Source organism: Dipodomys merriami, unplaced genomic scaffold (genome assembly GCF_024711535.1).
Source record: "Dipodomys merriami isolate MVZ:Mamm:240054 unplaced genomic scaffold, mDipMer1.0.p SCAF_16, whole genome shotgun sequence".
Lineage (NCBI taxonomy): Eukaryota > Metazoa > Chordata > Mammalia > Rodentia > Heteromyidae > Dipodomys > Dipodomys merriami.
Window position 1 is genome coordinate 11995367 of NW_027202937.1, and position 24241 is coordinate 12019607.

Sequence of the window (24241 nt, forward strand, 5' to 3'; positions counted from 1 at the left end):
CATCTCATATCAGTCACTTACACTATTATTTACAAGTCAAGTTACACAGCAGCTTTAAACAGCATGAGATGGAAAGGAAGGACAGAGAAAGAGGGGAGGCAACTGGTCTGGAGATCTTTGGCTGCCTCCACCTCCTCTTGTGCGTAGCGACGTTTTCAGTGCTGCCCCACCTGACTTCTGGCTCAGGCCTTGGGACATACATTTAGGTTGGGCTCTGGCTCTGACAGCCCTAGAGTCACCAGAGCTCCCACTAGCAGCTTCTTCACAGGCGATGGAGGTGAATGCGAAGGCATCATCTGCAGAGGTAATAGTTAATAGAAGATGAGGAAGTGCACACAGCTGTCTACCCTTCAGATCACCCCCACCCAGCCCCAGAACTCACTTTGTCTAAGTGATGACGGCAAATGAGGCCACTGGAATTCAGGTAGAAGGTGGAAAAGGCATCGTAGGTCCTGGCAACGGGAGAGACTTTTCTGAGGGGGAAGCTACTGGCCCAGAGCTTTTTTTTTTTTTGCCGGTTGTGGGACCTAAACTCTGTGCCTGGGCGCTGTCCCTCAGCTCTTCAGCTCAAGGCTAACGCTCTACCACTTGAGTCACAGCGCCACTTGCAGCTTTTTCTGCATATGTGGTGCTGAGGAATCGAACCCAGGGCCTCATGCATGCAAGGCAAGCACTCTACCACTGAGCCACCTTCCCAGCCCTGGCCCAGAGCTTTAATTCAACTTTTTTTTTTCCTGGCACTTGAACTCTGAGCCTGGGCACTGTCCCTGAGCCTCTTGGTGTTCAAGGCCAGCGTTCTACCACTTGAGCCACATAACCACTTTTGAGTGGTTAATTGGGGATGAGTCTTTTGGGGACTTTTCTGCCTGGGCTAGGACCCTCAGATCCTAGCCTCCTAAACAGCTAGGATTACAGGCATGAGCCACCAGTGCCCTGGCTTCAAGTATTTTTTAAATGAAAACTTCTCTACATAATAGATCACCTGGAGAATGGTTTTTGAGGCAGATCCCACTAATGTAGCAAGGCTTACCCTTGAACTTATAATCCTCCTAACTCAACCTCCTGAGTTTGAATTACAGTCCTGTACTGCCAGGTCTGACCACCTGGGAAACTTAAACATCCCAGCACTCAGACTGGCCTCTAACAAATCAGAAGGGCCCCAATTTTATAGATCATCAGTTGACTGTACAGTAGCTTTTTTTTTGTTATTTTTTTCTTTATGTGGTACCAGGGAATTGAACCCTGGGCCTCATGCATGCTAAGCAAGCATTCTACCACGAGGCCACATTTCTAGCCTGTACATCAGGTTTAAGTGCTTACATACAATGTTAAAGGTTAAGCCTAGTAATTTCTTTGGGCTTCTACCAGCCAGAAATTTACTAAGTACTTTAAGACTGTGAAGCTCAACTTAGGAATTTTCATTTGTTCAGTAATTATATGAGAACAACATATGTAAGTGAAGAAAGAAGTTAAAAAGTTTTGTAATATACAAGGTCATTACTTTTTTTTTTTTTTGAGTCGGGTTGTGGGGCCTGAACTCTGGGCCTGGCTGCTGTCCCTCAGCTCTTCAGCTCAAGGCTAGCGCTCTACCACTTGAGCCACAGCGCCACTTCTGGCTTTTTTCTTTTTGCTTATGTGGTGCTGAGGAATCGAACCCAGGGCCTCATGCATGCAAGGCAAGCGCTCTACCACTGAGCCACCTTCCCAGCCCCAAGGTCATTACTTTTGTTACATTAAATTGGAGTCAAACTATCCCTCTGCACACAGTCCAGGTGAAGCACTGCTGAGACATTAGATCACCAAACTCCCAAAAGGGTAAGATTACTCTTTTACCTATAAAGCTCCTCTTTATCCCGCTTGTAGAAACGCAGGAAGAGCATGTGGATGGGTAATCCTACAAGCCGCCAGCGGGCTTGCAGTGTCCAATTCTCAGGGTGGCGGGTTAGTTGTAGAATCTCCAACCGAAGTTGTGCAAAGTAGTTCCAGGCCAGGAAGCGACAAAGGGTTAGAGACAGAATATACCATGCCCGGCCTCTGTGAAGAGGAATAAGAAAAATTTTGTTAATGGCAGGATCAAAACACCACACTGGCTTCTGTCCAAAGAATGGGGAGAACTTGTGAGAAGCAGCCTAGAACCTTCTCTGGGAAAAGGGTCTAGTGTATAGCACTTCACCCTTTCCTCCCTCACCCCTACCCCAATTCTCACTTGGTGCGAATGTTGAGGATCCCATTGATGAATTCCACATCTGATGAATAGAGAGAATAGTCGTGGGAGTGAAGGAAGAGGTTGGGAAGCTAGGTGGAAGAAGATGGTGTCAGCTCAGTGGGAAAGAAAACATGTTATTAGGTTTTAAGCTTATTGTTTTTTTATTTTTATTTTATTTATTTTTTTTTTTTGAGATTGGGCCTTACTATGTAGCTCAGTCTGGCTTTGAACTCCTGATCCTACAGCCTCAGCCTCTCCAGTGGTGGTATGGCCTGTGCTACCATACCACCAAGTTTGGCTTTTCAGTTTTCTATTTTTTAGGCCTCAACTTCTTCTGAAGTGTCATCTGATCCTATGCTTAACCTCCCTGAGTCCACATGGAAAAGCATCTTTTTCCTCAGGACTGAATTTACTGGACTGTTGTATCTGCCTCATGGTTCTAAGAAAGAATTCACTTCCCTAGCCCATCTCCAATAATTGCCTACATTCTTTCTCACCTTTGAACAGACTTACCTCTTGTCTTAGTTTCTCATACATCACAGCCAGGTGCTCCTCCATGCTAGGATCTCCTGAGGGGGTGGCAGGGGAAGGGTGGGCAGTTCCAGGGGCTTGGAAAGGTATCAAAGCCCCAGGAGGTCCCTCAAAAAGGCTCCTAAGCCCATCAAGGCATCCATTGTGCAGTTCAGGTCCTGGTCCCTCCTCCCCCTTTTCTGGAGGGAGAACCATCCATGATGAGTTGAGGGTCAGGACCTGAGAGAGAGGAAGAGGGAAAACCTGGGAAGGAGACCGGGTTGGAGGATGTGGGGGTGGAGGGGACCAGAAAAGAGGAGAAGATGGAGAAGTGACTGTTGTAGAGTGGGGCCAGAGGGGTGGGAATGGTAGAGTCCGTGGAGAAAGCTGATCCTAAGAAAACAGAAGGGAAAGGAGAATTCAGATGCTTAAAGCTTCTTTCTTCAAGCTATGCTTAACAGGTTTCCAATTTAATGTACATTACTAGTATCGTTAGTATTATTATGTCTAAATAGTTGTCCAATGCTAGACACTGGTGGTTTATGCCTATAATCCCAGCTACTGATATCTAAGGATCACGTTTTAAAGCCAGCAAGAAAATCTGTGCGACTCATCTCCAATTAGCCACCAGCTAAAACTGGAAGTGGAGCTGTGGCTCAAAGTGATAGAGCGCTTAACCTTGAGTGAAAAAAGCTCAGAGACAGGGCTGGGAAGGTGGCTCAGTGGTAGAGTGCTTGCCTTGCATGCATGAGGCCCTGGGTTCGATTCCTCAGTACCACATAAGCAAAAAAGAAAAAAGCCGGAAGTGGTGCTGTGGTAGAGCGCTAGCCTTGAGCTGAAGAGCTGAAGGACAGCACCCAGGCCGAGTTCAGGCCCCACGACCAGACCCATAAAAAAAAAAGCTCAGAGACAGCACCCAGACCCTGAGTTCAAGCCCCACAACTGACATAAATAATTGTAAAAAGGGGCTTCAAGCCGGGTGTCGGTAGCTCATGCCTGTAATCCTAGCTACTCGGGAGGCTGAGATCTGAGGATTGTGGTTCAAAGCCAGCATGAAAGCCTGTTAGACTCTTATCTCCAATAACCAGTAGAAAACCAGAAGTGGTGCTGTGGCTCAAGTGGTAGAGCACTCACCTTGAGCCAAAGAGCATAAAGGCAGAACCCAAGCCCAGAGTTCAAGCTCCACAACCACCACCACCACCACCACCAAAAAATGGGGGGGGGGGGTGGAGCTTCAATGTCCAGTTATGTATGCAATCATGTGTATCTTTTTTGTTGTTTTTCCATTCCTGGGGCTTGAATCAGGGCCTGGGCACTGTCCCTGAGCTTCTTTTGCTCAAGGATAGTGCTCTACCACTTGAGCTACAGTGCCACTTCCAGCTTTTTTAGTTTATGAGGTACTGAAATTGAACCCAGGGCTTCATGCATGTTAGGCAAGCACTCTATCACTGAGCCACATTCCCAGCCCCTCCTATGTATCTTGACCAGTGTCACCCCTTCCATCATTCTTCCCCCTCTCCACCTACTACTCTGTGTGTGTGTGTGTGTGTGTGTGTGTGTGTGTGTGTGTGTGTGTACGTACTCTGGCTTGAACTGAGGGCCTCAGCACTGTCCCTTAGCTGTTTTTGCTCATAGCTAGTGCTCAACCACTTGAACCTCAGCTCCAGTTTTGGCATTTTGCTAAACTGTAGATAGTAGTCTCCCAGATTTTACTTCCCCAGCTGTCTTTGAACAGACATTCTCAGATCTCAGCCTTCTGAGTGGCTAGGATTACAGTCCTGAGCCTCTAGTGTCTGGCTCCATCTACAACTCGACATAAAAGATGGAATTACTAAAGGGAAAAAAGATGGACTAATTACCTCTACTGCAAACAAGAGGAAATAAGTTACATAAAACACAAGCACAAATATCTCCCCCAAGTGTTAAGGCGCACCCTTACACCTAAACTCTCAACCGTTTGGGGCCAGTTCCACCTCTCTTGATAGCAAGAATCCTAAGAATGCCTGTTTCATTACACTGTGGATGAAATGATGTCGTGTACAACACGGAGTCCATGAACTGTGAGGCAAGTGTAGAAGGTAGAGTTCCAGTTCTCTTGTGTAACCTTCGACACTCATTCCCCACGCCTGTTTCCTATAAATGTCCTCGTATAATGGGGACAATAAAGACTCACCGGGTTATTATAAGGTCTATAAGAGATAATGAATGTATATAAAACGTTGAGACGACTGTTAAAGGTGAACTTTATCTTTGGTTAATCGACGTTCAAACTGCGAGCACCGGAGGTCAACCAAAGTCAATCGGGACCCGGCTCCCAAGGAAGGAAGCCCTGGGGGCGGGTCCTGCGGGTGCCTGGGTACAGACCGCGTCCTAGAGGCCCTTTCTCGGCCGGGGGCGTGGCAATCTTGACAGCCGGGGACCGGCGTCGTCCCAACCGGGTCCACCGAGGCGGGCCCTCTAGGTGCATGGGGCGCGGGCTGCGCGGGCTGCACGCCAAGGCCCGCGGTCCTGGTCCGAAATGGGACATTGCGAGCGGCGCGGCGGCCCAGCGGTTAACCTCTCCACCCCTGCCCTTCAAATCACCTCCAGGCACAGGTAACCGCGGAGCCGCGGCGCCGGCGGACACGCCCCGCTGCCCTACCCCGCCTGCCGGTCTTCAGCCAGGCAGAGCCGCCAGCCCTCCCTCTGCGCGGGCCGGGCAGCGCCGCCTTCTCCGCCCGCACGACCCCGGGCCAGTCCACGCGCCTCCCCGAGCAGGTGGGAAGGGGCGGCGGGGTGCCACTGCGCCTGCGCGGGACCCGGCACGCTCCGCCCCACGCACCGGCTCCGTGGAGGGTCTCTCCCCGCCCCCTCGTCTCCGCTCCCGCTGCTCTGCTCTCACCTGGGGTCGAGCCTGGTAGGCGCGGAGGCAGGGGCCAAGACGCCGGGCCGCCCCCCGACTGGGATGGTACATGATCTTCCGGGAGTGGAGTGGGCGCCTCCCGAGTCCGGCCTCCGGCCTCCTCACAGGGGTGAGCGCGCCCGGGACCCGGCTTCGTGAAGGGGAAAAGTGGGAGGGGGGGCAAGGGCCTGAGGAGGGAAACGGAGATGTTGCGCGCTTGCGTACTGCGGACTCCAGGCAGGCAGCTGAGCGCTCAGTCCGCCCTGACTGCGCTTGCGCTAGTCGGACCGGAGGTTGTCCTAGGGCGCTTGCGCAATACGCCCTGCTTTTTTCCGCAAGCTGTGGCTGAACGCGGTGAAGTGAGAATGAAGAGTGGGTGTGACGGAATTAATGACAATCTCCTTTTTGAACAACTCATGATTGAAAAAATAAATTCTTTATTGCTCTAGTTAAAAATAAGATACACATGGTTCAAAGTGCATAAGAAAGTGGTGAAAGGAGTGAACGAATAAATCCATAATGAAGATTTCGGCTTGCCTGTATCCTTTAGTGAAGGAAAAATTATACTGACTTTCAAAGTGTGGGGAGTGGGGCGCCTGTGCTCACCAAGGCCTGGTGCCGCGAAATTCCTGCAAGTTTCGAATGAACCTGGCGTTGAACATGTCCCTACCCACTGTCCAGGACGGGGCTGGAGGAGACTGGGCCTGTGGGGCCTGTGGGGCCTGGGCCTGTGCCTGTGGAGGAACTGTGTGCGTGGGTTCCTCCGCAGACCCATCCTGTGACAAGACCTGCTTCTGATTGGCAGACCTAGTGGGCGGGGAGAAGAGTGAGTTATAGAGGCACTGATGTGGAAATTCGGATTAGGTACCAAATCTTAATGTAGAAGACACATGGTGGATATGCAACCAAAGAATTACTACTGTGTCCCAACTTAACCCTTGAGAATGGCAAAGCGAAGCACCAGACTTCCACCTATGGAGAGAGAGGCTTGGACCGTGTTAGTTAGGACTGTGGGAGAAGCTGCTGTCCAAACAGTAAGATTTAGGAGATGCAAATAGCTGAGAGTAATGTTAGTCAGAAAGTGTTGGGAGTTGTTTCAGGAGGGCTTTAGACCTCACCTATTCTCTGTTTCCCGTTCCCCCTGCTTCGATCCCTGGTTGCCTGTGGAAATACCAGGCATGTGCATGGGGAGATTGGAGTAGACTGTGTTTGGCTTACTTGATTTGAGGATAAGGAGGAATGAATACTTACCTTTATTGAGGGATGTGGAATTCAGTCCCCCATGGCGGCTGTAGCAGCAGCTTTGGGCTACCAGCCCTGGGGAAGTCCCCCTGTAGAAGAAATGGGAGATGATGGGAAAGAGGCTACAGGATGAAAGATGGGTGGGTATGAAGGAAAAGAATAAGAGAACTAGCACAGGAACAGAGAAGAGAGTAATTATCATTGCTAAGGGGCTCTAATCTAAGCTTTGCCCCAGAAAAGGGGAGAGGTATCCCAAGATTTCATCAAGTAGTCTGGTTTCCCTGTTCTAACTGAGGTAATGTATAGTGTGATCTAAACCATGTCATTTAAAAAGAAAAAAAGAAGCCAGGCACTAGTGGCTCATGTCTGTGATCCTAGCTATTCAGGAGGCTGAGATTTAAGAATCATAGTTCAGGGCTGGAAAGGTGGCTCAGTGGTAGAGTGCTTGCCTTGCATGCATGAGGCCCTGGTTTGATTCCTCAACACCACATAAGCAGAAAAAGCTGGAAGTGGTGCTTTGGCTCAAGTGGTAGAGCGCTTTCCTTGAGCTGAAGAGCTGAGGGACAGCATCCAAGCCCAGAGTTCAAGCCCAGGACTGGCAAAAAAAAAAAAAAAAAAAAAAAGAAATCATAGTTCAAAGCCAGCCTGGGCAGGAAAGCCCATGAGGCTCTTATCTCCAATTAGCGCCCCCCCCCCCCCACACACACACACAAAAGCAAGAAGCGGATCTGTAGCTCAAGTGGTAGAGTACTAGCTTGAGCCAAAAAGCTTGGGGACAGTGCCCAGGCCCTGTCTCCAGGACTTCAGGACTAGCATACCCACAAAAAGAGAATCTGTTGGGACTTGCTGCCTTGATGTTTGGTTTGGTAAACATGATTACCATAAGTGTAGGATACCTCAGAGTAGAGGGAAGTAGCGACTAACAAAACCAAATATAGGAGGAAAAGGAGATTTTGCAGAATGACAAATGGACTATCAGTGGAAATAAGGGTTTGGCTTGAGAGAGACAGCCAAGACATCAGAGAGTCAAAGAGTAGGAAGAGGAATCCAGAGAACATTAGTGGATCCCAAGATACTGGTAACTCTTGACATCTCAGGATAAAGACTGGTCAGGATGAAGGAGAAGCTACTGAGATAACTGGAGGAGTGGATACAGAAGCCTACCTAGAGTTATCTGATCGCTCTCTTGAGAGGAGACCCAACCTGCAAGAGACAACCAGCGAGTGACAATAAGAGAGGCAGACAGCAGATCCTGGAACAGGAGTGCTGAGGCTTCGTGGAGGAAGATCTGAAGATGTCAGAAAGAAACATAATGAGAAGGACAGAGGTCTTGAGACCCCAGGAAAACAAGGAGTGGTGCACAAATGAGGCTGACACCTTAAATTCTTTTTTCTTTTCCTTTATGGTACTTTTTTTTTTCCTCGTTGAAAATGTCAATTTAGAAAACACGAAAGAATTCACACTTTATTTAGACAACATACAGAGGGAGAAGAAAAGGGAAGAGTAGGGAGAGGGAGATCCTGCTCCCAAGGATTAAAAAGGGGCACCTTGGGGTACCTGGTCTACCATACATTCAAGGGTGGGGAAGGAAGGATCTGTCTATATGCAGGGAATGGAGCAGGGAGGGAAGTCTGGCTATGAAGGAAAGAAGAGAGGAAGGCCAGTGAAGAGTGGCCCCTGTCTCATCTCAAGACAATCTCACAACACAGGAATGTATTAGTATATCTACCAGGGAGGGGTGGGCATGAAGGGGATTTCAGGATTTAACAGATCCTTGAGACCCAGGCCTATCTACAGAAACACGACTAAAAGTAACCCCAAGGAGCCAAGTGCTGGTGACTCACACCTGTAATCCTAGCTACTCAGGAGGCTGCCAGCCTGGGCAGGAAAGTCCGTGAGACTCTTATCTCCAATTAACTACCAGAAAACTGGAAGTTGTGCTGTGGCTCAAACAGTAGAGCACTCACCTTGAGCAGAAGAGCTCAGGGACAGCGCTCAGGCCCAGAGTTCAAGCCTCATGACCACCACCAGGCAAAAGTAACCCCCGAGTTTTTGCTGGGATCTCCTGTCAAAAACAAAGTCCTTCAGAGAATCTGGATCTGGGGGAAGCAGTGGTGTCTCCTTTAGAGACCTCAAAGCAACATCAGCTTAGTGGTTCCCTGGCATATACACACAATACGTGGAAATGAGGAGTTTGGCAATGTTGAGTGGACTCCTTTTGGGGAGCCAGTACTTGTCCTACCTGACTGGGCAGCTCTGAAGAAGAGCTCGCTCATTGGCTGGCACCAGCAGGCTGAGAGAGTAATAAGTGCAGTAGGTGGCATAAAGCAGTATTAGAGCCACCAGTGGCCACTGTAGAGGAAATTGGGATTATTACATGGACAGAACTCCTTAAAAGGTTTCCCTGGAAAAAGAAGGCGCTAACACCTCCCATGGTGGTCTGGAGTCTGCTGGCAAGCAAGTGTGCTTCTCTAGAAACTAAGTAGGAGCCACCAAGGCGGGGCGTAGGAGTCTGGCAACAGATTGGGCTGTGGGGGAGTGTTCAGAGCCCAGGTTGAGAGAACAAGGGTTTGTTCCTTCTATGATAAGAAAAGCTACAAAGTATTAGGCTATTTGGGACCCTGACAACCCAGTTGTCCAAGGAAGGGAAAGGACTCTGACGGGTCCTGTCAGGTTCCACTGGGTCCTGAAGGATGCTGTAGAAGAGTGGGTCAGGTTCTCGGGGAGAAGGGACTCTGCCCAACCGCAGGTCTCCCATGGACACAGGGAAAAAGGGGGGAGGATGGTCAGTATCGGCTCTCATCAGAACGGGGAAGGGAGCTATGGAAGGATGTTATGGACAGGAGGAAGGGAGAGGGAAGATGGGGGAGAGAGAAAAACAGAGAAGTCAGAGTTGAAGAAGTGCAGAGAAATAAAGAAGAAGCCCACCTCTTGCTTGCTGGGAAGGGCTCTTGGCACAAGGCATTGGCCTTGGAACCCAAGGGCTCCCAATCTGTGTGACACAATCCCTATCCCCACAAGTGCTAAACCTACATCCCTTGTCCTTGAAGGCTGGGTGCGGGGGGTGGGGGGGGTACCCAGTGGAACTCAAGTCTTCCCATTCTGCCATACAACCCTCTCACCAACACCAATATCTCCTTTGTTCTTTTCCCCAAAGCAATTCCACAAATCTATGTAAATGTATTTTTCTTGAAAAGATTGTAAAACTCTTCCCATCCACCAATCATTGCTTCATACTTCACATTTCTGATAAGATTCCAATGAACCTCCTCTGACAGGCTTGAGGCTGGCCAACAGAACCCTCCAACTCCTATTACCTGGTGCGGCGACGCTGAGCTGGGCTGCCCCCAGGGTCGGTGGCCAGCAGCAGGCGGGCAGTAGGGTGGGGAGGACAGAGGCGCAGAGAACGCAGCAGCTCTTGCTCTGGCACAAAGGGGCGGAGGGGACCCCGATCTGGTGAGTTCCCCAGGCTGCTGGAGCGTGGGGGTGGGTGCGTTGGAGGTGTGGCACGGCGAGGGGCCCTGTTTAGGGGCCAAGGGGGCTCCACAGCTACCTTCAGAACTGAGGAGAGGAATAAAAGGCAGGACAAAAGAAAAAGAACACAGAAAAGTCATGACGGTAAGGATTAGGAAGAAAACAAATCAGTTTTTTTGTCGGTCCTGAGGCGTGAATTCAACTTGGGCCCTCTCCCTCAGCTCTTCAGTTCAAGGCTAGCACTCTACCACTTGAGCCACAGCACCACTTCTGGCTTTTTCTGTTTATGTGGTGCTAAGGAATTGAACTTAGGGCCTCATGCATGTGAGGCAAGCACTGTACCACTGAACCACCTTCCCAGCTCACAGATAGGTTCTTTTAAAAGGCATCATCCTGGGCTGGGAAGGTGGCTCAGTGGTAGAGTGCTTGCTTTGCATGCATGAGGCCCTAGGGTTCGATTCCTCAGCACCACATAAGCAGAAAAAGCTGGAAGTGGGGCTGAGGCTCAAGTGGTAGAACACTAGTCTACAGCTGAAGAGCTGAGGGACAGCGCCCAGGCCCAGAGTTCAGGCCCCATGACCAAAAAAAAACAAAAACAAACAAACAAAAAAGGCACCATCCTTCTCTAAGCACCCTCTTTCACAGTGTTAAGATCCCAAGCCTGGGCTGGGAATGTGGCTTAGTGGTAGAGTGCTTGCCTAGCATGCATGAAGCCTTGAGTTCCATTCCTCAGTACCACATACACAGAAAAAAATGGCACTGTGGCTGAAGTATTAAGAGCGCTAGCCTTAAGCAAAAGCAGTTCAGGGACAGTGCCCAGGACTGAGTTCAAGCCCCAGGACTGGGGGAAAAAAAAAAAAGATCCCAAGCCTGGGCTGGGAATGTGGTTCAGTGGTAGAGTGCTTGTCTAGCATGCATGAAGTCCTGGATTCGATTCCTCAGTACCACATAAACAGAATAGGCCAGAAGTGGAATTGTAGCTCAAGTAGTAGAGTGCTAACCTTGAGCAAAAGAAGTTCAGGGACAGTGTCGGGACCTTAGTTCAAGCTGCAGGACTGGGAAGAGAAAAAAAAAAAAGATCCCAAGCCTATTTACCCTACCCCAGCCCCTCTTACATTCTCGGTCACTGGAGGAGTATGGCTTAATCTCTCCTTCTGCCCTCTTGGGTGGCAGCTTCCTTGCTGGAGCTGGGGGGAGTGGAGAGCAGACAAAGAGAAGCATTAGAAAATATTCTTTGCACCCCTCCTCCCCACCACGCCCCACACAACCCAAACCTCTGCTCTCTGACACCACAGTTCCTTCTGGGAATGCCATCACAGAAGCCGTGCTGTGGCAAAGCCAGCACACCAAAGGAATTGGGGGAGGGGAATGCTGGAGCACTTTTGGGGAGAGCCAGAAGGAGTAGGCCAAACACAGTTACAGGAGAAAAACCCAAGGGGAGACTGGGGGCCTGGGAAATGCGGGGAAAGGCGGCCGAGGGGAGGTGAGCTCTTACTGTCCGTGGGTGCTGTCAGGCCCCCCTGGGGTTCTGGGGCAGTGGAATGGTCCCAGCTAGGCCAGTGAGGACCCTGAATTCCTCTAGATGAGATGGACAAAGTCCTTGGTTAATTGGGAAATGCTCTGGAGAGGTCAGAGGGGGGTGGGGTAGGGAAAACCTCTCCTTCCTGGGCAAAAAAAGATGTGGAGAGACTAAAATTTTATCAAGCTAAGAAAAAAAGAAGGGTGAGGGAAAATTATAGGCATCTGCAAAGTTGCTCTCTGTATGTGGGAGCTGACTGATGTGCTGGCCAAGGCTCAGCCTCCCGCTTCCTCTTAGGTTCTCTATCACGTGAGACGGAGCAGCCCTGTGGGCTGATTGGCTGAAGCCTTCACCCATGCTCTCCCCGCATCCCCGCAGCCTCACTGTCCTCCCTGCCTGCGCAGGAGCACACAGGTGCCGCTCTGGAAACCAGCTGGGGCAGGGATATAAAGAGCCTTTCAGTGTCTGATGCTGGTAGATGCTAACCACAGGCCACGCACTGTTCTCTCTCTAGGTTAAATATTACTCCCTTCCCTGGGGACAGAGGAAGGTGAGGGCCAGCTGCAAGGACAGCCTAGGCAGGGGCCCTTCTGTGCCAGCAAGCACTGCACAGCCAGTGAAGGCTGCACCACTCTCCTGGAGGCTGTACTGAGGGCAGGAGGAGGGCAGCTCAGGCTGGTAGATAGACATGTGAGTGTGCAAATCGGATGGAGAACCTATACAGTGCTGCAAGTTTGATTTCTCCAGGTCAATTTTCATTATGTTGTTTAAAATGTTATAAGGTAAACACTGGTGGCTCATGCTTATAATCCTACTCAGGAAGCTGAGATCTGAAAATCATGGTTCAAAGCCAACCTAGGCAGAAAAATCTATGACAGTCTTATCTCCGACCAACCAGAAAAAGCCAGAAGTGGAGATATGGCCCAACCAGCCTTAAGCAAAAGAGCCAAGTGAAAGCCCTTAAATTCAAGCCTAAATACTGGCACACACAAAAAAAGTTACAAATATTGAGTGTTATCTTCTCAAACTAATATTTCAACTGTGGACCATTCATGTCACTATGCCAAGTCTGGAAATGGAAGGGCTGCTTGATTGGCCAGTCCCTGTCTGGCTGAGAGAAACCTGAGCCATTTACAAAGGAAAGCGACTGTGGCCTACTTTGAGGACCAAAGCAAGGGATTCCATTCACATCAAGCCTTAAACAGGTTCTGAAGAGCTTGCTTCATTAAAAACCTGGCCTCTTTATATGGGGCTGAGGGTGTGATCTATTGGTGCAGCTCATTCTTTAGCATGTGAGAGGCCCCTAGGTTCTTAACAAGGATAAAATACATAGTGTTCCTCTGAGGGCAGAGCCAAACCAAGATGACTGCTGGCAACCTGGGTTGCTCTGAGCTTTTCTGAAATTGCCCACAAATAGCACTGCTGGAGCCTCTAGCGAAATCTGCCATCACTGTACTACAGTTCTACCCATTCAATGCAGGCTTTACCAGCAGGTGTGGGGTCGAGCGCAGCAGCACGAGAGTGTCGAGTTGCCCTCAGAGAGGGAGCAGGGGGCCCTGTGAGGAAGGAAGCGGCGGTGGCCCTCAGTGGGGGCCAGTGGGACCAAGAGCCCACTTCTTTCCTTCCCCTCTTCCCAGCTATGGAACCAATAAAGGTGAGAAGACTTACGGTGTTGATGGGCAAAGAACCCTTCAAAGATCACAAAGTTGTTCACCTAGAAGATGAAGCAAATAAAATATAATTGCCCATTCAACCACTCAGCACTTACTTTCAGAACTTGTTCCAGAAAAACAAGGAACAAAAGCCAGTTCTTGTCCTTAGTGACAGATCAGTCAAAATCCCAGACCCCAGCAAACAGATCCTAAATTTCATGTCCAGCAAAAAAAAACAAAAAAAACAAAAAAAACCTCAAATAGTACTTAAGCAAATTGTGTATAGGGTGAGTGCGTGCATGCATGTTTGTGTGTGTACCAGTACTGGAGCTTGAACTCAGGGATTTTTGCTCTCACTTGGCTTTTAGCTCAAAGCTGGCAGTCTACCAGTTGAGCCACACTTATTGGTTAATTGGAGTCTTAAGGATCTGTCTGCTTGAAACCTTGATCCTCAGGTCTTAGCCTCCTGTATAACTAGGATCATAGGCATAAGACACCTGTACCTGGCCCCAAACAGTTTATTAAAAGGATAAAATAGGCTGGAGGCATGATAAATCAAGTAATAGACTGCCTATCTACGAAGGGGTAAGGCCCCCTTGAATATAAAGCAGAATACCAGAGAGTAGTTAAGTATGAGTAGATCAGAGCAAGTGTAAAAGTACCCAAGCTCAACATCAGTGCTGAAAATCAAGTAAATAAATAAAATTTGTATGCCTCAAACATACTATCAAAAGGGGCTAGGATACAGTTGAGAAGGTGGCTTAGTGGTACAGTGCTTGCCTCGCATGCATGAGGCCCTGGGTTTGATTCCTCAGCATCACATAAGCAAAAAAAAGCCGGAAGTGGTGCTGTAGCTCAAGTGGTAGAGCGCTAACCTTGAGCTGAAGAGCTCAGGGACAGCACCCAGGCTGAGTTCAGGCCCCATGACTGGAAAAAAACGGGGGGAAGGGCCTGGGAATGTAGCTTAGCAGTAGAGTGCCTGCCTAGCATGCATGAAGCCCTGGGTTCAATTCCTCAGTACCATGTACACAGAAAAATTCAGAAGTGGCACTGTGGCTCAAGTGGTAGGGTGCTAGCCTTGAGCACAGAGATGCTCAAGGACAGTGCCCAGGTCCTGAGTCTAAGCTCCAGGACTGGCAAAAAAAAAAAAAAAAAAGCTCCCATACTGTCAACAAAGTGAAAAGAAAAGTGAGGCATGGTGGCTCTTGCATGTAGTCCCAGTACTTGGGAGGTTGAGGCAGAAGGATACTGAGTTCAAGGTTAGCCTGCACCACACAGCAAGACCCTGTCTAAAAAGAGACAAGGGGGAAAAAAAGGAAGTGAAAAGGCAACCCATAGAATGGGGGGAAATATAGAAAGGTGTTATATCTAGAACATATAAAGAACTTTTACAGAGAATGCAGTCAAGAATTCAATGTATATCCTACAAAATTAAGAAAAGCGAGGGGCTGGGAATCAGTGGTTCATACCTTCATCCTAGCTACTCAGGAGACTCAGATCTGAGGATCAGGAATAAAAGCCAGCCCAAGCAGGAAAGTCTGTGATACTCATCTCCAATTAACAAGCAAAAAGACCAAAAACACTATATGGCTCAAGTGGTAGACTGCCAGCCTTAAGCAAAAAGGCTTTAGGACAGCCCAAAGCCCTGAGACCAGTGCAAAAAAAAAGAAAAGAAAGAAAAAAATTTAAAGCAGAAACTCTTGAAGACATGGCTAACCCAAAACCAAGTAGCTATGATGGGTAGAGTTGGGCATCAACCACTAGACTTCTGCTTTAAGTTGTAAACTTTCAGCTAAGAATACAGTGTAGAAATTAAAGAGTGAGCTGGGAATGTGACTTATCGGTAGAGTACTTGCCTACCATGCATGAAGCCCTAGGTTAAACTCCTTAGTACCACATAAACAAAAAGCCGGAAGTTGCACTGTTGCTCAAATTGGTAGAGTGCTAGATTTGAGTAAAAGAAGCTCGGAGACAGTGCCTAGGCCGAGTTCAAGTCCCAGGACTAGCAATTAAAAAAAAAGAGTGTAGGCTCAATGGTAGAACACTTGCCTTCCATGCACTAGGACATAGGTTCAATCCCTAGCACTGTGCATCTACAGTCCCAGCTGCTCTAGGGGCTAAGGCAAGATGATCCATTGAGCCTACGAGGTCAGGGGTAGCTTGCACAACATAGTGAGACTGTGTCTCAAAAAGTCAGTAGATGGGTACTGATGGCTACTCAGGAGGTTAAGAGCTAAGGAACACAGATCAAAGACAGCTCTGGCAGGAAAGCCCCTGAGACTCTTTATCTCCAATTAACTACCAAAAATCCAAAATAAAGCTGTGGCTCAAACTGGTAGAGCACTATCCTTGAGCACAAAAGCTCAGAGATAGCATCTAAGTGCTTAGTTCAAGCCCCAGGACTGCCTTTCCCTCTCTTCCTCCTTAAAAAAAAAAAAAAAAAAAAAAAAAAGTAGATCAAATCTACCACTTATTAGCTGTGTGAATTTGGTCAAGTTCCCAAATGTATAAACCCAAAGCAAGGTTAATAATAACACCTACTTCAAAGAGATGTGTAAGAATCGACTGAAATGATGCAGGAAGATGCTACTCAGAGCTCACAGAAAGCTATCTACTATCTGCAATCTTCACTGCTCTGGCTTTCCTGCAAGGTGGCTATGTGATAGATGACAAATACTGCTCTCCTGCTCTCTGCTGCCTCCTAATGGAGAAATGCACTGTGGAAGGACTTTCTCAGTATACCCTGCCTAGACATTGCTGTCATGTCTACCAGTCTACCCTCATCTTGGCCTACCACTCAGGTCACCAGAATAGCTAGGAGTGCCTTGGAAAGGTGGTTTAATTCCGGCCAGGGATAGCTTTGAACTGCGATCCTCATATCTCATGGTAGAGTAGCTAGGATTACAGATGTGAGCCACCAGCACCCAGCTTCTTCTGTTGGTTTTTCTATGTGGAAAACACCTTAATCTGCATACTTTGACCACCTAACAAGAATTCACCTTTGTTTTGGGGGTACTAGAGTTTGAACTCAAGGCCTACTTAGGCAAGTGCTCTACAACTTGAGCCATGCCCTTAACCATCTTTTTTGTGTTTGTGTGCCAGTCCTGGGGCTTGAACTCAGGGCCTGGGCACTGTCCCTGAGCTTCTTTTGCCCAAGGCACTCTTATCAGTTGAGCCACAGGACCACTCCCTGCTTTTTCTGTTTCTGTGGTACTGAGGAATTGAACCCAGGGGCTTCATGTATGCTAGGCAAGCACTCTACCAGCCTATTCCCAGCCCATCTTTTTTTTTTTTAATGTTGAACTTGAGGCCTGGGTGCTGTCCCTGAGCTCTTTTTGCTCAAGGCTAGTGCTAGCTTGTGCCCTCTTATCCTTGTTTTTATTTAGTTTAGTTTTAAAAATATAGAACACACTAGGATTACAGATGGCTCATCTACTCAGATTTAGTATGTATGTATACATGTATTTGGATTTGTTTACAGATAGCTCATCTATTTAGATTTACTTAGATATATATACTGCCTCATTGTGACAGTACTAGGGCTTGAATTCAGGGCCCCTTTTCTCACTTGGCTTTTCTCCCTCAAAGTTGACACTCTGCCACGTGCAGCAAGTCTCCACATCAAGCTTTTTCTGGTTAACTGGAAAGAATTCTCTTGATTTTCTGTGCCCTGGCTGGTGCCAAATGGTGATACTCAGATCTCAGCATCCTGTGTAGTTAGGATTGTAGGTTGGGCCTAGCACCCAGCTTTATTTTGTTTTTGAGACAGGATCTTGCTTTTTTTTTTGGTTACGGGGCTTGAACTCTGGGCCTGGGCTCTGTCCCTTAGCTCTTCAGCTGAAGGCTAACACCTGAGCCGCAGCACCACTTCCAGCTTTTTCTGTTTATATGGTGCTGAGGAATCGAACCTAGAGCCTCATGCATGCAAAGCAAGCATTCTACCACTGAGCCACCTTCCCAACCAGACCTTGCTATCTTTCCCTGGGCAGCCCTTGAATTCCCAATCCTCTTATCTCCATCTCCCAAATGGCTAGATTATGGGTATACACCATCATACTGGCCCTTTCCAATAACTCTAAGACTCCTTTTTTTTTTGGCTGGTTCTTTGGCTTGAACCCAGGGCCTGGGCTCTGTTCCTGAGTCTCTCTGTGCTCATGGCTAGCACTTTACCACTTGAGCCACAGTGCTACTTCCAGTTTTTGGTGGTTAATTGGCAATAAGAGTCTCACTGGCTGAGTGCTGGTGCCTCATGCCTGTAATCCTAACTACTCAGGAGGCTGAGATCTGAGGATCACTGTTCAAAGATAGCTCAGTCAGGAAAAGTCCATGAGACTCTTATGCTCAAAAACCACTCAGGGGGCTGGGAAGGTGGCTCAGTGGTAGAGCGCTTGCCTTGCATGTCTGAGGCCCTGGGTTCGATTCCTCAGCACCACATAAGCAAAAATAAAAAAGCCGGAAGTGGCTAGCGCTGTGGCTCAAGTGGTAGAGTGCTAGCCTTGAGCTGAAGAGCTGAGGGACAGCGCCCAGGCCCAGAGTTCAGGCCCCATGACCAGACCCAAAAAAAAAAAAAAAAAAAAACCACTCAGAAAACGGGAAGTGGCATTGTGGCTCAAGTGGTAGAGTGCTAGCCTTGAGCTGAAGAGTTGAGGGACAGAACCCAGACCCAGAGTTCAAGCCCCACAACTGACAAAAAAAAAAAAAAGAAAAAAAAAGAAGAAAAAAAAAAGTCTTGCTGAGACTTTTCTGCCTGGGCTGGCTTCAAAACACAATCTCAGATCTCAGCTTCCTGAGTAGCTAGGATGACAGGCGTGAGCTACCAGCACCTGGTGTTCTTAGCTCTTAACTCACTTGATCAGCAACATTTGGCTCAGCAAACCATTTGTTCCCCCTGGAAACACTTTCTTTAACCTTCTAGTTCACTAACTTTTTTTTTTTTTTTGTCGGTCGTGGGGCTTGAACTCTGGGCCTGGGTGCTGTCCCTCAGCTCTTCAGCTCAAGGCGAGCGCTCTACCACTTGAGCTATAGCGCCACTTCCGGTTTTCTGGTGGTTTATTGGAGATAGGAGTGTCACGGTTTCTCCTGCCCGCGCTGGCTTTGAACCGTGATCCTCAGATCTCAGCCTCCTGAGTAGCTAGGATTACAGGCGTGAGCCACCAGCGCAAGGCGAGGTCACTAACTTTTAAACTTCCATTTGCTTCAGAAGTCTGTCCTTGGTTGTGTTTACTAGGCCTTCTTTCTGGTCTTTCCCCCCACCCCCACACCACTGTCTAGTTGTTTTGAAGGAGATAGTTTTGAGACAGGGCCTCACTATGTAGCTAAGCCGGGCCTCAAGCTCTTGATCCTCTGCCCCTGGATGCTATCCCAGAGCTAGTGCTACCACTTTGAGCTACAGCACTGTTTCTGATTTTGTTTAATTAGAGATAAGAGTATCATGGACTTTCCTAAGCTCTGGCTGGCTTCAAACCTCAATTCTCAGATCTCAGCCTCCAGGGTAGCTAGGATTATAGGTGTGAGCAATCTGTGCCAGCTCAAATCTAGTGTTCTTCCCTAACTTCTTAAGAGTGCTCAAGGGCACAAGCAAATACTTTTTCTTTGGCAATATCCTATCTGATTGCTTTAAATACCATGTGCATGCTGAAAACTTTCCACTTCAAATCTATTCCCCAGGGGATCTCCAGGGGAAATACCCCCACTGTCTACTCAACTAGACCTATCTATCACAGACATCTCCAACAGACTCCTTGGCTGAGAGTGCAGCTCCATGGCAGAGTGCTTGTCTAGCATTTGATTCACTCTCTAGCAACACACCAAACACACACACACACACACACACACACACACACACACACACACACACACACACACACACAGCAAATAAATAATATAAATTCAGAGGGCACATATTCTTTCCCAAAGAAATCAGATCTAAATCATAGACATATACGAAAACATCTACAGGGCCGTATGCATATATAAACCAAGTATGGCATATGCAGGGAAGGATTTCAATGGTGTAATCAATTCCTTTGAACATACTTTACCAAAATGAATATGAGGAGACTGACCCATATTTTGTCAGAGGGGGAGATGGAGAAGGGGTGGGGAAAGATGGAAAGAAGAAAGGTGGGTGAATACAGTTATAATATCTGTAGTACATACTTAAAAACAGAACCAGGTAACTAGAGGACATAGGTGGGGTTGGGCCAGATAGGGGAGAATGATGAAAATGTGACATTAATCGAGATGCATTGTATTCCTTTTTTTGACAGTCCTGGGGCTTCAACTCAGGGCCTGGGTGCTGTCCCTGAGCTTCTTTTGTTCAAGGCTAGCACTTTACCACTTGAGCCACAGCACCACCTCTGGCTTTTTCTGTTATGTGGTACTAAGGAATCGAACACAGGGCTTCATGCATGCCAAGCAAGCAATCTACCATTAAGCTAACATTCCCAGCCATGCATTGTATTCTTACACTGACATGTTGAATTAAAAACTCTTTGTACACCTACTTAAATACAATAAAATAAAAAAAATTAAAAAGTAAATAAAATAGCCAGGCGCTGGTGGCTCACGCCTGTAATCCTAGCTACTCAGGAGGCTGAGATCTGAGGATCGCGGTTCAAAGCCAGCCCGGGCAGGAGAGACCGTGAGACTCCTATCTCCAATAAACCACCAGAAAACTGGAAGTGGTGCTATAGCTCAAGTGGTAGAGCGCTCGCCTTGAGCTGAAGAGCTGAGGGACAGTGCCCAGGCTCAGAGTTCAAGCCCCACAACCAACAACAACAACAAAAAAAAGTAAATGAAATAAAAATTTTGCCACAATGTTAAATGGGGGGGGGGGGGGGGAGAGGAGGAGGGAAGAATCAAGGGAAAGGGATAAGAATAATTGAGCAGGGGAATAATCAAAGTACATCATATGCCTGTATGGAGATGTCACAATGAAACCCCTCACATTGTACAATTACTATTATACTATTAAAATTTTTAAATAATAATACAAAAAAAGCCAGGTGCCAGTGGTTCATGCCTGTTAATATTAGCCACTCAGGAGGTTGAGATCTGAGGAATGCAGTTCAAAGCCAGCCCAGGCAGGAAAAAGTCTCATGGGAAACTCTTTTTTTGTTTTTTCCAGTCCTGGGGCTTAAACTCAGGGCCTGGGCACTGTCCCTGAGCTTCTTTTGCTCAAGACTAACACTACCACAGTGCCACTTCTGGCCTTTTCTGTGTATGTGGTACTGAGGAATCAAACCCAGGGCTTTATGCATGTAGGCAAGTATTCTACCACTAAGCCAACGTCCCAGCCCCAGCATGGGAGACTCTTATCTCCAATTAACCACCAGAAAACAGGAAGTAGCACTATGGCTCAATGGTAGAGTGCTAGCCTTGAGCAAAAAGAGTTGGGGGACAGCTACCAGGACCCAAGCAGACAAACAAACAAACAAAATCCATTATCTCAATATCTACCCCCAAAGCTAACCTAACTACTATCTTACTTAGTGCATCTTCATCCTTCCAACTGTTGAGGCTTTGGAGTCAACTTTAACTCCTCACTTTTTCTCAGGAATTCTCATTTGATGTACCTTCAAAATATTTAAAAATTTCCAGGTGCTGGTAGCTTATATCCATACTCCTATACTTAGGAGGGTAAGATCCAAAAGATCATTGTTTGAAACCAGCATGTTCAGAAAAGACTGGGAACCTCTATCACCAAAAGTAATTAGTAAAAAGCCAGGCAAGCTAGGCACTAGTGGTTCACAGCTGTAATCCTGGCTGCTCAGGAAGCTTAGATCTGAGCATCACCATTCAAAGTCAGCCTGGGCAGGAAAGTCATTGAGACTATTTATTATCTCCAATTTAGCCTCCAAGAAGCCAAAAAGGTATCTATGGCTGAAGTGGTAGATTACTAACCTTGAGGGAAAAAACCAAGCGTCCTGGCCCTGAGTCAAAATCCAGTACCACAAATAAATAAACGGAACAAAAACAAGATTGATTTTCTCCCCATTATCTCCTACAGCTCATCTACTACATTCATCCTGATTCTTATCACTTTTCTAGACACAGTCACACACTGTGGATTTTGCCCTAGCCATTCCCTCTATCTAGGGATGCTGTCCATCCCAGACACTCTAAGATACTGCCCAAATGATATGTTCAGTGAGAACTTCCTAATGATATATGAACCTGCATTCACATACACCCACATTGGATTACCCACATTGGCACTCCCAAGCTGCTTACTTGTTCTCATTTTTCCAGAGCACTTCTCATTAACCATATTATACTTTTCTTGTCTATGTGTGTCTCACCAAACAGAATATGAGCTCCACAAAAGCAGACATATTTGTCTATTTAACTGACTAAAGTATTCTTCGTGCCCACAACAGACACTAAAAATATTTGCTGAATGAATGGACAGCATCAGTAATACATTACTGCAGCTACTTACAAACAAGATCACCTTCCCCGTGATGGACCAAAGTTTCCTGAGGATAAGGAATGTATATTATTGTAGCCCTCCAATAAATATTGACTTATTAAGTAATGGCTTGTGTAAAAACAAGGTGGTAGAAATGAGCTGAGTGTGCTGGACATGAAAATGAGGCATGCAAAACAACCCGTGATAAAGAACCAAAACATGTGAGGGTGAAATAGCTGTGGGATGCACAATAGTACCAGAAGAAAAAGAGTTGTATAAAATAAATTCTACGTGAAGGGAATAAAGAACTCCTGGAAAGCATCACTTTGTTGCCCCAAGTAAATGAATTCAATGAAAATGTCAGTGAGGTTCTATCCTTTGAGCCTCTAACCTGTGGGACAGTAGTCTCCAGGTTGTAGTGCTTATTCAGGAACTTCAGCAGCTTCTGCGAGGGTCGGTCAATGGCCAGTTGGTGTGGTTCCACTCGCTCCTTCTGCAGGGAATAAGAGATTCAGGGTAGGAAGAAGTATCAGAAGAGCATGCCAACAGGAATTCAGGAATTGAGGAGGGAATAGGAGGAAATGGGAAAATTGGGGGAAGGGAGAATAGCAAGGCCCTTGGAAGGACAAGGGACAAAAGAGCTTTTTCTCTTCTTAGATGAACTAGTGAAGAGATAATGATACCTGTAACATATATTGAAAGAGCTCTTGCCCATGGCCATGACGCTGCAGAGACTCATGGATGTAAAAATCCAGGATACAAAGTGGTTCTACCTCATTGTGAGCCTCGCGATCATCCTAAAACACAAAGAACAATAAATATCTTTTAGGATCCAGGCATCTTTGTTGCCTTCCAATCTTTAATATTTTTATTCTCTCAATCCAATATAGAATCCCAGCCTCCAGTAACACTCACCAGTACAAAGAGTTTCTTGTATCCAACTTTAAGGAAACCAATAATGGCTCCCTTCCCAGCCCTGTAGGATGGAGAAAATAATGAACAAGCTTGTGGCAGCTGTCTAGAAAAGACAAAAAAGTAAAAGAAGGGAGAAGGGCTGTGGGAGGAAGGAATGAGGGTATGGAAAAGCATTATGCACTCACGGTCTGGCTGAAGTGTCTTTGAGCACATAAATAACATGGCGGTTACTTTGCATTCTTGATGCACTGGTGATAGGAGCAGGAAGATGCTGAGCCTGTCAGGGAGATTTTTTTAATTTTTCCAGTCCTGGCTTGAATGCAGGGCCTGAGCACTGTCCCTAAGGTTCTTTTTGCTGGTTGTGGGGCTTGAACTCTGGGCCTGGGTGCTGTCCCTCAGCTCTTCAGCTCAAGGCTAGCGCTCTACCACTTGAACCACAGTGCCACTTCCGGCTTTTTCTGCTTATGTGGTGCTGAGGAATCAAACCCAGGGCCTCATGCATGCAAGGCAAGCACTCTACCACTGAGCCACCTTCCCAGCTTCTTTTGCTCAAGGCTAGCACTCTACCAATTGACCACAGCACCACTCCTGGCCTTTTCTGTTTATGCGGTACTGAGAAATCAAACCCAGGACTTCATGCACACTAGGCTAGCACATTCCAAGCCCAGAAGGCAGATTTTTTGCAAGTCCTTAGGTACCGATGGACCTAGGCCTCCCTTATGTGCCCATCCCCCCAAATCCTCCTTTACTTAATGCCCCAATACCTTAGCAGAGGCTTTGCCCAATTCATCTACGATGGTCATTATTTGCTGCTGCAGATCAACACTGTAGAGACAAAGAGTCAGACATTCACTGAATTAGTGGTCCCTGGTCAGTCATTCCTGGGACTGGGCTACAGCTTCAACACAGGTTCAACGTTTAAGGCCCTTCTGCCTTAGCTTGAGAGTCTTCCAAATGCAATCCCACCCTCTGGAACCCAAACATTTGCTAGAGCTTTCAAGATGGTCCCCTCCCTCCTCCTAGTTAAGATTACTATGAAGCAGTAAGGCCAACCACAGACTGTTAACGACCAGATTGGACACAAAGGGTAAAAAAGGTCACAGATTTAAGAACGGTTCTAGTCCATTAGGTTTAAGGTCAAAAGTCATCAAAAGGGCGGAGCCGGGACCTCAAAAGGAAAGGCTAGTAATCTGTGAGAAGGGGGCGTGGTGCCTGGACCCGGCTCAGAGGGAAACCGGGAGGGAAGGGCCATGGGGCGGGCTTGAGGTGTCACCGGGCCGGCGTTGTGGTTCCGGGTCGGCGGGCCGGGGGCCGCAGGTGCTGGTCCAGCACCGTGATCCGCTCCGGGAGCAGCGCGTCCACATCAAACGGGAACTCCATGGCCCATTGTGCGAGACCGGACCCGCCCGCACGAGATGTCACTTCCGCC

General features: G+C 47.7%; 2 protein-coding genes across 13 annotated transcripts; both read right to left on the reverse strand.

Moving 5' to 3' along the window:
• Positions 1–16: 16 nt before the first annotated feature.
• On the reverse strand, positions 17–5844 carry CUNH6orf136 (chromosome unknown C6orf136 homolog). 2 transcript variants are annotated; one of them, XM_070024234.1, is made up of 6 exons: positions 5598–5844; positions 2720–2956; positions 2207–2295; positions 1834–2034; positions 383–452; positions 17–296 (listed from the first exon to the last, which is right to left on the reverse strand). In XM_070024234.1, exons 1-6 carry the CDS (start codon positions 5667–5669, stop codon positions 183–185), a joined length of 783 nt encoding a protein of 260 aa, XP_069880335.1. In that variant the 5' UTR covers positions 5670–5844; the 3' UTR covers positions 17–182. The 2 variants fall into 2 exon arrangements, with proteins under 2 accessions (XP_069880335.1, XP_069880334.1); XM_070024233.1 differs by having other exon boundaries at positions 2720–3109.
• A 176-nt stretch (positions 5845–6020) lies between these two features.
• Positions 6021–24220, reverse strand: Atat1 (alpha tubulin acetyltransferase 1). Of its 11 annotated transcripts, XM_070024220.1 has the most exons (14): positions 24086–24203; positions 23577–23637; positions 22998–23089; positions 22813–22873; positions 22581–22694; positions 22289–22390; positions 13501–13546; positions 13320–13388; positions 11429–11500; positions 10157–10400; positions 8004–8042; positions 6849–6928; positions 6716–6758; positions 6102–6404 (listed from the first exon to the last, which is right to left on the reverse strand). In XM_070024220.1, exons 1-14 carry the CDS (start codon positions 24190–24192, stop codon positions 6200–6202), a joined length of 1335 nt encoding a protein of 444 aa, XP_069880321.1. In that variant the 5' UTR covers positions 24193–24203; the 3' UTR covers positions 6102–6199. The 11 variants fall into 11 exon arrangements, with proteins under 11 accessions (XP_069880316.1, XP_069880322.1, XP_069880320.1 ...); XM_070024215.1 differs by lacking the exon at positions 6716–6758 and having other exon boundaries at positions 6021–6404; XM_070024221.1 differs by lacking the exons at positions 6716–6758; positions 24086–24203 and adding an exon at positions 23981–24041 and having other exon boundaries at positions 6021–6404.
• Positions 24221–24241: the final 21 nt, after the last annotated feature.

Excerpts from the sequence above, each read along its gene's own strand:
- Atat1 (XM_070024215.1), bottom strand. The coding sequence starts at position 24,192 with ATGGAGTTCCCGTTTGATGTGGACGCGCTGCTCCCGGAGCGGATCACG. Across the intron at positions 13,389-13,500 it reads GTTCTTTGCCCATCAACACC|GGCCCCCTGCTCCCTCTCTG; the intron begins GTAAGTCTTCTC and ends CCTTCCTCACAG. Across the intron at positions 6,405-6,848 it reads TTCCACATCCCTCAATAAAG|GTCTGCCAATCAGAAGCAGG; the intron begins GTAAGTATTCAT and ends CCCGCCCACTAG.
- CUNH6orf136 (XM_070024233.1), bottom strand. The coding sequence starts at position 5,669 with ATGTACCATCCCAGTCGGGGGGCGGCCCGGCGTCTTGGCCCCTGCCTC. Across the intron at positions 3,110-5,597 it reads CCTACCAGGCTCGACCCCAG|GATCAGCTTTCTCCACGGAC; the intron begins GTGAGAGCAGAG and ends CTGTTTTCTTAG. Across the intron at positions 2,296-2,719 it reads ATGAGAAACTAAGACAAGAG|CTTCCCAACCTCTTCCTTCA; the intron begins GTAAGTCTGTTC and ends TCTTCCACCTAG.